We start from the raw sequence: 13,947 nt of genomic DNA on the forward strand, positions 1-13,947 counted from the left end.
TAGATATGCTGAATGTCACATTATTAAAGTGGAGCACACACATGTAAACACCGCAATCAAACTATTAACGTTGTGTAGCACTTTAAGCTGCAATTTGCAATAGGATAGTCCATAAACACACGGCTGTTTGACAAAATTCTCTGCACCTATCGAGCCGGTAAAGGACCACAGACATACACATCTCCTCCGAGTGCGCGCACACAGTGAACTCCTGGAGACACACACACACCAGTCGCCATCATCATCACTGAACACACATCAAAAGGTTCGATTTGTGAAAAGGAAGGGGAGAAGCCAGTCCGTAGAGTTTATAGCGAACTATTTTGCATTGTTTGCATGTGCTCCACAGCATAGAAATAGTTTTGCATTTTGAGATTTATTTAGATTTTCCATTTATATGTCATCATTGAAACCTAGTGTAAAAATCTCGTCTCGTTATTGTGAACCGAATCACGTTTCTCGTCTCATCTTGTGGAGTAAGCGTTTCGTCACACCCCTATTATTTACATTATTTAGCATTTTAAGTGATCCAACTCACCCTGGCCATAGCCTGTTCACGCTCATGCCATCAGGCAGGCATTATAGGAGTCTGAGGAGCAAATCAGTGCTGTTTCATGATAGCTTTTATCCTGTCATTATAAGACTTTTGAATAGTACCATTTCTTAAACACTATTGATAGCTAGTGTGAAATAATAAATCAATAAATAGTTAAACTAGCATAAATTGTAAACAGTACAACTATTATAACAAATGGTGAAATAGGTGTTTAAGCATTAAGTTATTCTCTTCAGAGATGTTTTTAAATTAGGATATATCTTATATTACTATTTTATATTTTGATGAAATTATAAACGCTTGTTTATCATGTTAGGATTTTATAGTGTTTGTATAGTGTTGTTATTTTATGTTCTTTTTTTATTAGCAGAATCAGTTTTATTGCCAAGTGTGCTTCACACACACAAGGAATTTGTTTGGCTACAGAAGCTTCCAGTGTACATAAAGTGACAAGTGACAACACAAAATAAATATGAAAAAATAAAATAATAATAATAAAAAATGATGAACATTAAACAGATGCGGTTAGTCAAGAAACCTGGATGTTGAGTTGTGTGTACAGATTGTTATAAATATACAGGTTATAAGGTGCTGTGTACAAGTGCGAATGTAGAAGGTATTGCATTGTATATTGATATAAGGTGCTGTGTACAAGTGCGTATGAGAAAGTATTGCACATATTTATTGCACAGTAGGGGAATATTTAACTGTTCATAAGGTAGACAGCCTGAGGAAAGAAACTTTTCCTGTGTCTGGCTGTTTTTGTGCTTGGTGCTCTGAAGCGCCGACCAGACGGTAACAGTTCGAACAGGTAGTGTGCTGGGTGTGAGGCGTCCAGAGTGATTTTGCGAGCCCTTTTACTCACTCTGGAAGAGTACATTTCTTGAAGTGTAGGAAGGGTTGTGCCAGTGATTCGTTCAGCTTGTTGAGTGTTGCAACGTAATTTCGTTCTGCAATTTTATTGTGATGTTTTGAATGACAGAAATAAAGGAAACTGAAACTGATTATTACCTCTAATTGTCTATATAATATATAATAGTCAAAGCAAACTCATATTTCAGCTGAGAATTTGTATTTAATGTTTTACTGAATAAAACAAAACAATAAAGTAATCCTGAATAACCTAAGGGGGATTAAATTAACATCAATTATATACATTTTTGAGTGAATTATCAGTTTATCAGATGAACTAAATGCAGGTAATAATGCGACAATGAGTTAACGTGTGTGTTTTCCCACTGCAGGTTCTGATCTACTGAAATTAACTCGTGAAGACTTAGTCCAAATTTGTGGTGCAGCCGATGGAATTAGACTCTACAATGCACTTAAGTCCAGGTACAATAGAAGTGATATTTCTGTTACAGCTCTGAAGATGTAAACTGAAGCATTGTATTGATGTGCGTTTGTGTGTGTTTGTTCTGAACAGAGCAGTGCGGCCCAGACTCACGCTTTATGTGTCTCTGGAAGCGTCTCAGAGCGAGAGCCCTCTGCTGGAGAAACGAGGACACAGCAAGAACGGGGAACACAGCAGCCGAGCAGCCATACCTGGTATAGATATTAAATAGACTTACACACATCATACCACAATCAATGTACTAATTAACAGCTGTTGCAGGGCTGCACGATATTGGATTTTACATAATAAATTATAAAGCGTTATTATTATAGAGACGAAGGCCTATTTTCCTAATGCTCCCCACTAAAAGATGACACCATAAGAGCTGATGCTGAATTTGTAATGTATTAAGCGCTGTATAAATGAATGCAGCAAGACCACAACTCGAAGCTGACACAGTTCTCTCTGAAGCCACAGCTAATAACAGACGTCAGTAGCACAGTTGTGGTCAAACCCAAAACACAATTACCAAGAAAATAATCAGCTTCCTTTATGTAAATCTAAAAGTTTGAGCTCTGGGTATGACCTTCGACTTTTGTTGACATGTTTGTTTTCATTATAATTCTCATTTTATAAGATTTATTTTAATTGATGATTTATTGAATGAATAATTATTATAGGAACCTGTGGTAGTTTTCATGTAGTGCTGTTTAATGATTAAGCTTGCCTAATGTACAGTTACATAATATATGTGCATGTACTGTGTGTTATTATTATGTATATACATGTACAAAAATGTCTATATACTTTAAAATACTTTAATTGTAATTAAATAATTTTGTTTTTATATATATATTTATATATATATATATATATATATATATATATATAAACATTTTCTGTACATATATATACTCTCACCGGCCACTTTATTAGGTACACCTTACTAGTAGCGGGTTGGACCCCTTTTTGCCTTCAGAACTGCTTTAATCCTTCATGTCATAGTTTAAACAAGGTACTGGAAATATACCTCAGAGATTTTGCTCCATATTGACATGATAGCATCACCCAGTTGCTGCAGATTTGTCGGCCGCACATCCATGATGTGAATCTCCTGTTCCACTACATCCCAAATGTGCTCTATTGGATTGAGCTCTGGTGACTTTGGAGGCCATTTGAGGACAGTGAACTCATTGTCATGTTCAAGAAACCAGTCTGAGATGATTCACGCTTTATGACATGGTGCGTTATCCTGCTGGGAGTAGCCATCAGAAGATGGGTACACTGTGGTCATAAAGGGATGGACATGGTCAGCAACAGTACTCAGGTAGGCTGTGGTGTTGACACGATGCTCAGTTAGTGCTAATGGCCCCAAAGTGTGCCAAGAAAATATCCCCCACACCATTACACCACCACCACCAGCCTGAACTGTTGATGCAAAGCAGGATGGATCCATGCTTTCATGTTGTTGATGCCAAATTCTGACCCGACCATCCCAATGTCACAGCAGAAATTGAGACTCATCAGACCAGGCAACATTTTTCCAATTTTCTATTGTCCAGTTTTGGTGAGCCTGTGTGAATTTGTAGCCTCAGTTTCCTGTTCTTAGCTGACAGGAGTGGCACCCGGTGTGGTCTTCTGCTGCTGTAGCCCATCTGCCTCAAGGTTGGATGTGTTGTGTGTTTAGAGATGCTCTTCTGAATACTTCAGATGTAACGAGTGCTTATTTGAGTTACTGTTGTCTTTATATCAGCTGGAACCAGTCTGGCCATTCTCCTCTGACCTCTGGCATCAACAAGGCATTTGCCCCCACAGAACTGTCGCTCACAGCAAATTTTCTCTGTTTCAGACCATTCTCTGTAAACCCTAGAGATGGTTGTGTGTGAAAATCACAGTAGATCAGCAGTTTCTGAAATACTCAGACCAGCCTGTCTAGCACCAACAACCATGCCACAATCAAAGTCACTTAAATCCCCTTTCTTTCCCATTCTGATGCTCGGTTTGAACTGCAGCAGATCGTCTTGATCATGTCTACATGCCTAAATGTTTGAGTTGTTGCCATGTGATTGGCTGATTAGAAATTTCCTTTGAGCTGTTGGAGAGGTGTACCTAATAAAGTGGCCGGTGATGCGTGTTTACACATAATAAATATACACAGTACACATATATTAATATGTTTTATAAATATATATAGTACTCAGAATTATTGTGTTATGTAAGCGCAAACTTTTATCAAATAATCATTACACAGCACTATTTACTGTTATATTTGTTGATCTAAAACTGACCTAAATCAGCAAAAAAAAAATAAGAATAGCTTAATAGTTATTCTTAATAATTACTTTATCAAAAATATCAGATGTGTAATGTACAGATATACTGTTCCATCAAGGCGTACCTCTAGATTTACCACTCTCTGTCAGTGTTTTTGGGGGGTGTTGTGCAGATGTACTGTTTTTTTGTTTGTTTTTCTTCGGTCAGTCTGTTAAATTTGAAGTAAATTCATTAAAGTCTTTCTTTATGTGTAGTTTACCACGCTCTTTACCTTGAAGAGATGACTGCTTGTGAGCTCACCAGGAAGATCTCCAGTGTTCTAGCGCTGCCGCTTACCCACATCAATCAAGTGTACAAACAGGGGCCTACAGGGATACACATACTGCTCAGTGACCAGGTAAACATGCACACATTTACACAATCTCTTCTTCTACTCTCTGGCTAAATATAACTGCTGGTTTGAATAACGTTTTGCATAAAACTCGCTTCATCGTAGACTTTTTGTCTTCCTCTGTTATCATTTGTCATGAATAAATGGGTGGAGTAGGTGAGGGACATCATGTGACTGATTTGTCTAATGAATGTAGTATTCATGTACTGCTGGAACAGAATGCATTGATCAGAAGTGACGTAAGATATAAACACACACACACACACACACACATACACACATACTCAAGTTTTAATGTTTTTTTTTTTTTCACAAAGGATACATAAAGCATTAATGTTATGAAATGTTGCATTAAAAAATTAGAATTGAATACATTATAAAGTGTCATTTATTCCTGTGATGTCAAAGCTGCATTTTCAGCATCATCACTGCAGTCTTCAGAGTCAGAGAAATCATGCTAATATGATGCTAAAAGAAACATTTTTGATTATTATCAGTACTGAAAACTGCTTGGGTTGGAAATGGGGATGTTTTAATGGGCACCTATGATGAAAATCACCTTATGTAAGCTGTTTGGACAGAACTGTGTTATGTCCACTGTCAAATTGGAGTGATATAAAGGCATTAAGTCTCTTTTTTTTTTAAACTTTCCTGATATTAAAATAGGACCCAAATCCCAGTGATTTTGAGGGCAACCGCAACATGATGTAGGAGTGCATTTTTCCTTGCACAACAAATTGATTGACAGACGCCACATTTCTATAATAACATCTAAACACATAACATTATTTGCAAATAAACTGGGATTAAAAGGTTTGATACAGCTCTCTCTGATTTTATTATATTTTAATGGTATTTTGAGCTGAAACTTTACAGACACATTCTGGAGACACTAAAGGCTTATCTTATATCTTGTAAAAAAGGTAAAATATGTGCCTTTTAGGGTTATTTTATAAAAATAAAGTTTAATAAAGCATTTATTTTATACGTAAATAATCAGAAATGTTTTACTTTAAATTTAATAGATTTTTTGCTGAATAAATGTATGCGTTTTTTGTCTTTTTGTTAAGATTTAATCAGAGATTTCTTTTTATTACAAAATCAATAGCAACAGACAGCGCTGACAAATACTCTTTCATATATAAAGATTTTATTAATTATATTGATCATTTTTTATTTTAGAAAATATATAAATTAACAATTACAACATAGTTTCTCCTGGAGGAATTGGAAAAAGTAAAAAAAAAACATTGAAAATTCCATATAATTTTTGTTATTACTATTAATTATTATTATTATAATTTTAATTGTATGTATGTTTTTGAAAGTTTATGTTTTTTAAAGAAAGTAAATCGTAAATTGTTGTAAATAGTGTGTTTAAGCAATGTCGATTTGTTTTTTTATGAATGAAACCAGTGCACATACAGTTGACATTGTATGAAGTAATGTGTGAATACATAATTTCTAAAGTAACCAATATTAATGTTGATCTTGTAACTAAACCACTCATAAAATGACATCCATTCCTAAAGTTAAAGTTTAAAAAAGCAGATCATACTAACATAAAATGTAAAACAAGACCTCTCATAGACACTGTTTTTTTGCTTACAGATGGTTTATAACTTCCTTGATGAGAGCAGTTTCATCATTAGCATAATACAAGGTAAAGCATTTTCACATCACACTGAAAACAAATCAATACACCAGAAACATTTCATTCAGTATTTCTACTTTTCCATCAACCTACATGTAAAACACAAGCTTTCAAGGCCTGTTTTTAAATGTTTTGAGTAGGCCCACACGGAATCTGCGCACACAGATTTTCAGCCCATCATGAGTCTATTTATTTACTTGTGTAAATGTTTGTAAATTTATATTCATTCATTGTTTTGTATTAATTTCAGTAATATTATTGACTAATATTAAAATGTTCACATGATTTATTTGCAGCTTGTAAAGTAATATTTTCTGTCTTTTAGTAGAGATATTATGTGAGAGACTTGATTTGTTTAGTTAAGTTAAAAGGTATTATTTTTTAATTTCATATATTAAGTTTTTAGTTACCAACTTCCAAAATCATTACACATAAATGCGCAAGTTTTTTTACAAAATTCTCTGCAGAAATAGCAAAAAATGTCCACAGATTCTGTTTGGCCCTAGTTATGACAGTGTTTCCCAACCCTGTTCCTGGAGGCACACCAACAGTACATATTTTGTATGTCTCCCTTATCTGACCCATTCGTGTCAGGTTTTGGGGTCTTTTCTAATGTTCTGCTGAGTTGATTCAGGTGTGTTTGATTAGGGAGAGGTTGAAAATGTGGACTGTTGGTGTGCCTTCAGGAACAGGGTTGGGAAACACTGAGTTATGAGACAGCTGATTGTTTTTATCACATGATGGAATGATTTCGAAATATGAATCCTTTAAAAAGTGTAGAATTAGTATATCTTAAACTGTTTTATGTTTTTATTTTTGTGTATTATTTATTATTGTTGGTCATTTTATTGTTTAAAACCCATCTTTTATAGAAAAGGGTTATTTATAAACTGTAAAGGTGATCTGTTTTTGCCATTAGTTTCCATCCAAAGATGTGAAGATGTGAATTAGATTTATGCACAAAACTGGATTATCGCATAAAACATTTGCGAATAAAGCAGCGTCCAACGAGAAAAAGAAAACAAAATTGTCACTTCATGGTTAACTAGCGGCAAATAGCAGGAATAAAAATGCAGTTTGCTGCAGTAGGATAAGCCACTAGCTATATTTCAATCCAAAGATGCGATTTGAAATTTATGCGCAAAACTGGACTATCACATAAAAGACGCGCGTATAAAGCAACGATTACCTCCAATTAGACAGAGAGTACAAAATCGTCACTTCACGGTTACCTAGCTGCAAATAGCAAAAATTAAAATGGAGTTTTCTGCAGTAGGAGAAGCCTCTAGCTATGTTTATATATGTATAATAAATGACACCATGAATGCAATGCAGGGGCTTTTTTTGGGTCGTGAGGTGCTCTTTGGGAATGCAGACAGATGCTCAACACAGTTTCAGAGGTAATACTAATATAATACAGACCCATAGTTAGTGGAACTTTTTGCAGTCATTAGTCCCATTTTTTATTTAATTATGAGGTTTAAATACTGCATTTTAATGACATTTTAAGCACGATTTTTAACTGGATTAGTTTGACGGATGATCATCATAACCACACTTTTTGATGCGACATTTCTAATAAAGAAATATGGGAACAATGCTTATGTTTTCACTTCACATATCTTTAGAAAAAGAAATAGGAATCTGTGAAAGTTTTAAAGAGCCCCTATTATGCATTATAAAAGGTCATATTTTGTTTTTTTGGGGTCTCCAAGAAAGGGCTGATATGCAAGCAAGTTCAAAAACACTTTCATTGTCTTACAATAGGCATTTATTTTTACCTAATTATCCAACGACTCTCATATGATTTGTTCAATGATTCATTTATTCACAAACCCCTCCTTTGCGTGATGCTGATCTGCTGTGATTGGTCCGACGACACTGTCTGTTGTGATTGGTCGACTGTGTTAAGCGCGAGATGGATAGAAACGCCCATCATGGTTATGAAGTAGCACAGAGTATATGTGGGAGCCCAATGCAGGAATGCATTAAAGCAGTGCAGTTAAACACCAGCATATTGCTCTATTCTTAACCACAACCACAAGTAATAACAACGAAACGCATTCAGTATTAATCCACACAGTGGCAAAAGTATTTTAAACATTTTCCAAAACCCATAATAGGGGCTCTTTCAATGAAAAACTAGCCTATTGTCATTTAGTAGGCAAATAACAAACTGGCCAGCACATTCAACTTTTCTCAGTCAGCAACAGCCAACACAGGATTTCATTTGGTCTTAAAGCCTTTATCTATGGGTTAATTTTACAATTTATTATGGCATGGCAGTCAAAATAGTCAAATGAGCTCGTATATGGGACAAATTCTAGACCTCAGTGAGGAAGTGGGTCTTTCGAACCACCCGAACCCCCCTGGCTACAGGCCTGTAATAATAATACTGAACCACTGTGATCACAGACTTTAGCTGAGGGATTTTAGAATGACCAAAACAACACTTCAGATGTGCTCGCTCTGCTGCTGTGTTCATAATACCATCCCATCGCGCACAATTTTATCATCACATGACCTATTAAAACAAAATCACATGACTTTTCTTGATGCACTTGCTGGAATTTATTCAGTAAACATGTTTCCATCATAGTTTATGCACATTTAGTCTTAACAGATGAAAAGTTTATACTACTGAAGTTGTTTATGCACATTTTTGTTGTCTTTGTTTGATATTCCTATTTGCAATAAACATAGATGGACAAAAACATTGCTATTAAAGCTGATATGCCTATAAACTCCAACCTCTGTTTCTTGTTCTCCATCTTGTCTCACTTGTTCTCCATCTTGGCTCTTCCTCAGACGACAGCAGTGATGGATTTCACCTGGTCCTGAAGTAGACGAGCAGAGATTGTGACGCCATCACTGCCGCACCAAACGTGTTCCCTCCATCCTCCTCTCTCGTCCTCTCCCCAATCTCTCCCTCGTTCTTCACGTCTCGGCGTGAGATGGAGAAAAATGGCCGGGGTCGAGCAGGGCCTCCTAACTGTTAGAATCTGACTTCAGTGCGTAAAATTGTTTCATATTGAAAACACTTAAACTGATGCCAGTGTGTGTGAGCGAGCGGTGGGCTTTTAATTAAGTGCGTTATTAAAGGAGGGATGGAGGCGAGCGGGAGTCCGCAAGAACATGGAGAACTGTGACCACTTTTAATTCAGCATGGTGAAGAATTGATCGTCTTTGCGACTCTGAGCGTACAGTACTTGAGTTTGTTCGTCTGTGAGTTGTCAACCATTTCTGGCCTACAGACGCCATCAAAAATAAAAAAAACCCAAGGTAGATAGTAATGACCTCTCGTGCACAATGTGGGGAAATGCGTCCTGACTAAAGGCATGCGCAGGACGTCTTCATGTCTGTCTGGATGAAATAATTCCTGGGGTTTTGAGTATGGTGACCTGCAGCTAACGCCAGGTTCAGTTTTGCTCTCAGTGCTGATATTGTTTGGGGTTTTTTTGGGGTGGGGGGGTCACACTTTACAATAAGGTTCTATTAGTTAATGAATTTATTAACATGAACAAACAATGAGCTATACTGTTATTACAATATAAGTTCATTGTTAACGTTGGTTATTGAAAACACAGTCATTCATTGTTAGTTCTTGTTAGCACACAGTGCATTATGGATTTCAATAATGCATTAGTAAGTGTAAAATAAACCCCAAAATTAATATTCTGTGATTAATTAATAATTATTAAACCCCTGAGACCTTTGCTCATCTTCAAACACAAATAAAGATATTTTAGATGAAACCTGGGAGCTCTCTGACCTTCCATACATAGTAAGGGTCATGATGTTTAAAATTCAGAATTGGCCCAAAAACATCCTCAAAACAGGATCATGTGTCTTTAGTGGTTCAATCGTAATGCTATGAAGCTATGATAATACTTTTTTGCATTCTACAGTCCATAAAGGAAGCAAAAACATCCTCAAAACAGGATCATGTGACTTTAGTGGTTCAATTGTAATGCTATGAAGCTGTGAGAATACTTTTGTGCGCACACGAACACACAAAAAACAAAAATACAGAGTTTATTATTTAACAATTTCTTCTCTTCAGGGTAGAGTTGTCCAAAGTATCAACTTTGCAACAATCAATATTGAAAGTGAAACTAAAACATCAATTTCACGCTAACGTTTGGGCACTGTTGTGCTTAAACACTGCTGATTGGCCATTGTGTTCATATGATCAACAGATATGGCTGTGATTAGCTCTCAGGGTCATCACTTCACCACTTTTCACCAAGCGCAAACATGGATACACAGACTGAACACTTTAAATGAGTGTTTGAAAGCCACGTCTATCAGCTAATCCATCTATGAATGGATATATGAAAGATACGCTTTCAAATGGTCTAGTGTCAGTGTATAGATGTTTTGCGCTTGGTGATAAGTGGTGACCTTAAGAGCCAATCACAGTCATTTCTGTTGAGCATGGAAACACAACAACCAATCCGCGGTTTAAAGGGACAGTTCACCACTCTTCACCAAGCGCAAACACGGATACATGGACTTAACACTTTAAACTAGTGCTTGAAAGCAACGTCTATCAGCTAATCAGTCTGAGTGGATAAATGAAAGATACGCTGATGGATCAGCTGATAAACGTGACTTTCAAACACTCTAGTGATCGTGTATATATATTTCAGTGAAGAGTGGTGAAGCGATGATTTTCAGAGCCAATCACAGTCATTTCTGTTGAGCATGTAAACACAACAACCAATCAACGGTTTAAAGGTACAGTTCAGCACTCTTAATCAAGCACAAACACAGATACATGGACTTAACACTTTAAACACGTGCTTGAAAGCCACGTCTATCTGCTGATCCGTCTGTTAGTGGATATGTGAAAGATGCGCTGATGGATCAGCTGATAAACATGGCTTTCAAACACACTAGTGTCCATGTATATATGTTTTGCACTTGATGAAAGGTGGTGAACTGATGACCTTGCATGTGAACACAACAACCAATCAGCGGTTTAAAGGGACAGTTCACCACTTTTTACCAAGCGCAAGACATATACATGGACACTAGAGCGTATGAAAGCCACGTTTATCAGCTGATCTGTCAGCGTATCTGCTCATAGACAGATCAGCTGATAACTGTGGCTTTCAAACATTAAGGGTGATTAAATAGTGAGATCTCTGTATTTGCTTTTGGGTGAACTGTCCCTTTAAGAATGTGCTTAAGTATTATCGAGAAATGTATCGATTTGTACCGAAGTCAATACTTTGGACAACCCTACTTCAGGAACAGTCCAGGACATGAAAGATAAAAATAATAATGATGTAAATAAGAAAAAAAGTGGAAGTCATTATTTTAGTGCAGGAGTGTCCAAACTCGATCCTGAAGGGCCGGTGTCGTGCAGATTTTAGGTCCAACTTCCCTTAACACACCTGCAAGGATGTTTCTAGAAAGCCTAGTAAGAGCTTGATTAGCTAGCCCAGGTGTGTCTGATTGCAGTTGCAACTAAACTTTGCAGGACACCGGCCCTCCAGGACTGAGTTTAGACTCCCCTGTTATAGTGTTTTTATGCACACAGAAGTATTCTTGTAGCTTCATAACATTACAATTGAAGCACTGAAGAGCACGCACACTGTTTTGAGGATGTTTTTGGTTCCTTTCTAAACTTTAAACATCTCGGGGCTGTCTTGAGGTTCAGAGAGCGATTGGGTTTCATCTGAAATATCTTGCAGTCTGAAGTTGGGGTTGTAATGACCCGAGGGTCAAAAAATAGAGGTAATTCACACCTAAAAATTTACATTTACTCACCCTCAAATGGTTCAAAGCTTTATAAAGATGTTTTGAAGAATGCAAGAGGTAGCCAATAACTTCCATAGTAGGAAAAAGAAATACTATGGATGGCAATGGTTATCTGTTTCCAAGATTGTTTTTGTGTTTAACAGCAAAAAAGAAATATATTTTTTTTTATTATGCAAGAAAGAACATTATAAAGATACAATATGAACAAGGAGACAAAGAGGGTTACATAAATAAAATTCCAGCAAATTAAACAAGTTTAAATGATTTACACCAAGAAAGCGTTTTACATGCAATGTAATTGTAAGAGTCTTTTAAAGAGTTCACATAAATTTCAAAGTCCTTTCTGAAAATTAAAAAGTAAGAGTGTTTCTCTGAAAATGTACATTTATGGATGTAAAATTTTGCAAAAAAAAATTTATTAATTAATTAATAATAAATTTACATTGAGAAGGATCTACATTTAAAAAAGAAAGTTTGTGACTAGAGGAGGGTGAGTAAATGATGACAAAATATTTGTTATTAAACTATCCCTTTAATAACAGAATTCTCGTTTTTCTGGGGGGTGAAATATCCCTTTAACAAACATCGACTTATTGAACCAAATTTTAAAGTGTGACCATTTTTTCCAATTCCTCTTTCAAGACCAATCGTTTTTGGTGCCATGGTTTCCTTGTCGTTGATTAAATTAAGCGTCAGCCATTTAAAATTCAATGATTAGTCTTTTGGTTTTCAGATTGATTGTTGATCGTTGTGCTCCATATTCTCTGTGCCTGGCATCTATATGTGACTAGTAGCTCCTGGCACAGATTATAACACGATTATTGATGAATAAACAAGCACAATCACAGGCCTCCGTAAATGATATTTCCCTATAATGCCTTTTGCTTTCTTTTAATCGTACGTTTAGGATATGACTGGTGCTTTTCTCATTGCACACATGGTTTACCGTCAGCTGCTCCAGTTATGCTCGACCATCATGACTGCGGTCAGACAGCTTTTTTTCCGTCGTCGTCTTGAATAGCGACTGAACTCAGTTGGTCGTCTATCTCAGTAGTCATGTATTGGGCAGCTGTGCTTTGGCATGTACTGTGCTTATTATTGCCACTCTATAGGGGAGCATGGTTGTGATGAGAATGTCGACTCCTTTTAATGCTCAGAAAATATATACATTAAAAAAGGAATGACCAAGTCTGCACTGAAACTGAAACCACAATAGCAAATGTCACGCCGTCGGATTCCTGGCAGTATAGTCGGATGCTCACTTTTAGACTTACACAATGTTTCCAGGTTGAACAGATGATCAAATAATGTGGAGGTTAGTTCCGCTCCTCGGATTGAATGCTGTGGATCCTCTTGTTTCTGTTATAATAATAATGATGATGATGGTTTTCTCATGTCACTGTCTGTCTAAAGAAAAGCCTCTCTTCCATAGAGAGTGCTGAGATGTACACAATTAATGCCTGTACCAGAAATAAAAATAATTTTCATATATTTCCTCTGGAGTGTTTTTAATTTGGGAAAGCAGAAGATGATTATGTTTGATAATTTATTGTATATATATAAATCAATTTAGATTTATAATGTTTAATTTAGATTAAATTCATTTTGGGAGAAGTTGTTTTGGTTTGAGGACTATTCAAAGTAATGTTCATGCTGTTTTGATGTACACCCCTGACAAAAGTTTTGTCGCCTACCCAACTTTTAGGAACAACAAATAATAATGTGACTTCTAGTTGATCATTTGGTATCAGAAGTGGCTCATATGAAAGGCAAATGCATCTAGATTACGCTTATTTTACCAAAATAAAATCTGATCATGCCTTTATTTTTAATGATTTTACTAGGACAGTAAGGTCTGACTTTGCTGAGACAAAAGTCTTGTCACTTAACAGAAATATTGTGTAGTAGAGAACATAAAGTCATGGTACATCTCTGCAATTACTCAAATAACTTATTAATAAAGTCAT

General features: G+C 36.1%; 2 protein-coding genes across 2 annotated transcripts in view; both read left to right on the plus strand.

Moving 5' to 3' along the window:
* ubp1 (upstream binding protein 1) overlaps nucleotides 1-10,492 on the plus strand; it is a 51,016-nt gene extending 40,524 nt beyond the window's left edge. The window contains exons 12-16 of the mRNA XM_056479697.1: nucleotides 1,801-1,891; nucleotides 1,983-2,104; nucleotides 4,421-4,563; nucleotides 6,169-6,220; nucleotides 9,020-10,492. Of these exons, the coding sequence (XP_056335672.1) occupies nucleotides 1,801-1,891; nucleotides 1,983-2,104; nucleotides 4,421-4,563; nucleotides 6,169-6,220; nucleotides 9,020-9,057 (446 nt within the window). The 3' untranslated portion in view covers nucleotides 9,058-10,492. The remainder of the gene's footprint in view (nucleotides 1-1,800; nucleotides 1,892-1,982; nucleotides 2,105-4,420; nucleotides 4,564-6,168; nucleotides 6,221-9,019) is intronic.
* The window catches only part of arpp21 (cAMP-regulated phosphoprotein, 21), a 164,859-nt gene that overhangs the window by 52,304 nt on the left and 98,608 nt on the right, over nucleotides 1-13,947 (plus strand). The gene's annotated exons all lie outside the window — the stretch shown is intronic.

This window comes from Danio aesculapii, chromosome 19 (genome assembly GCF_903798145.1).
Source record: "Danio aesculapii chromosome 19, fDanAes4.1, whole genome shotgun sequence".
In the NCBI taxonomy this organism is placed as follows: Eukaryota; Metazoa; Chordata; class Actinopteri; order Cypriniformes; family Danionidae; genus Danio; species Danio aesculapii.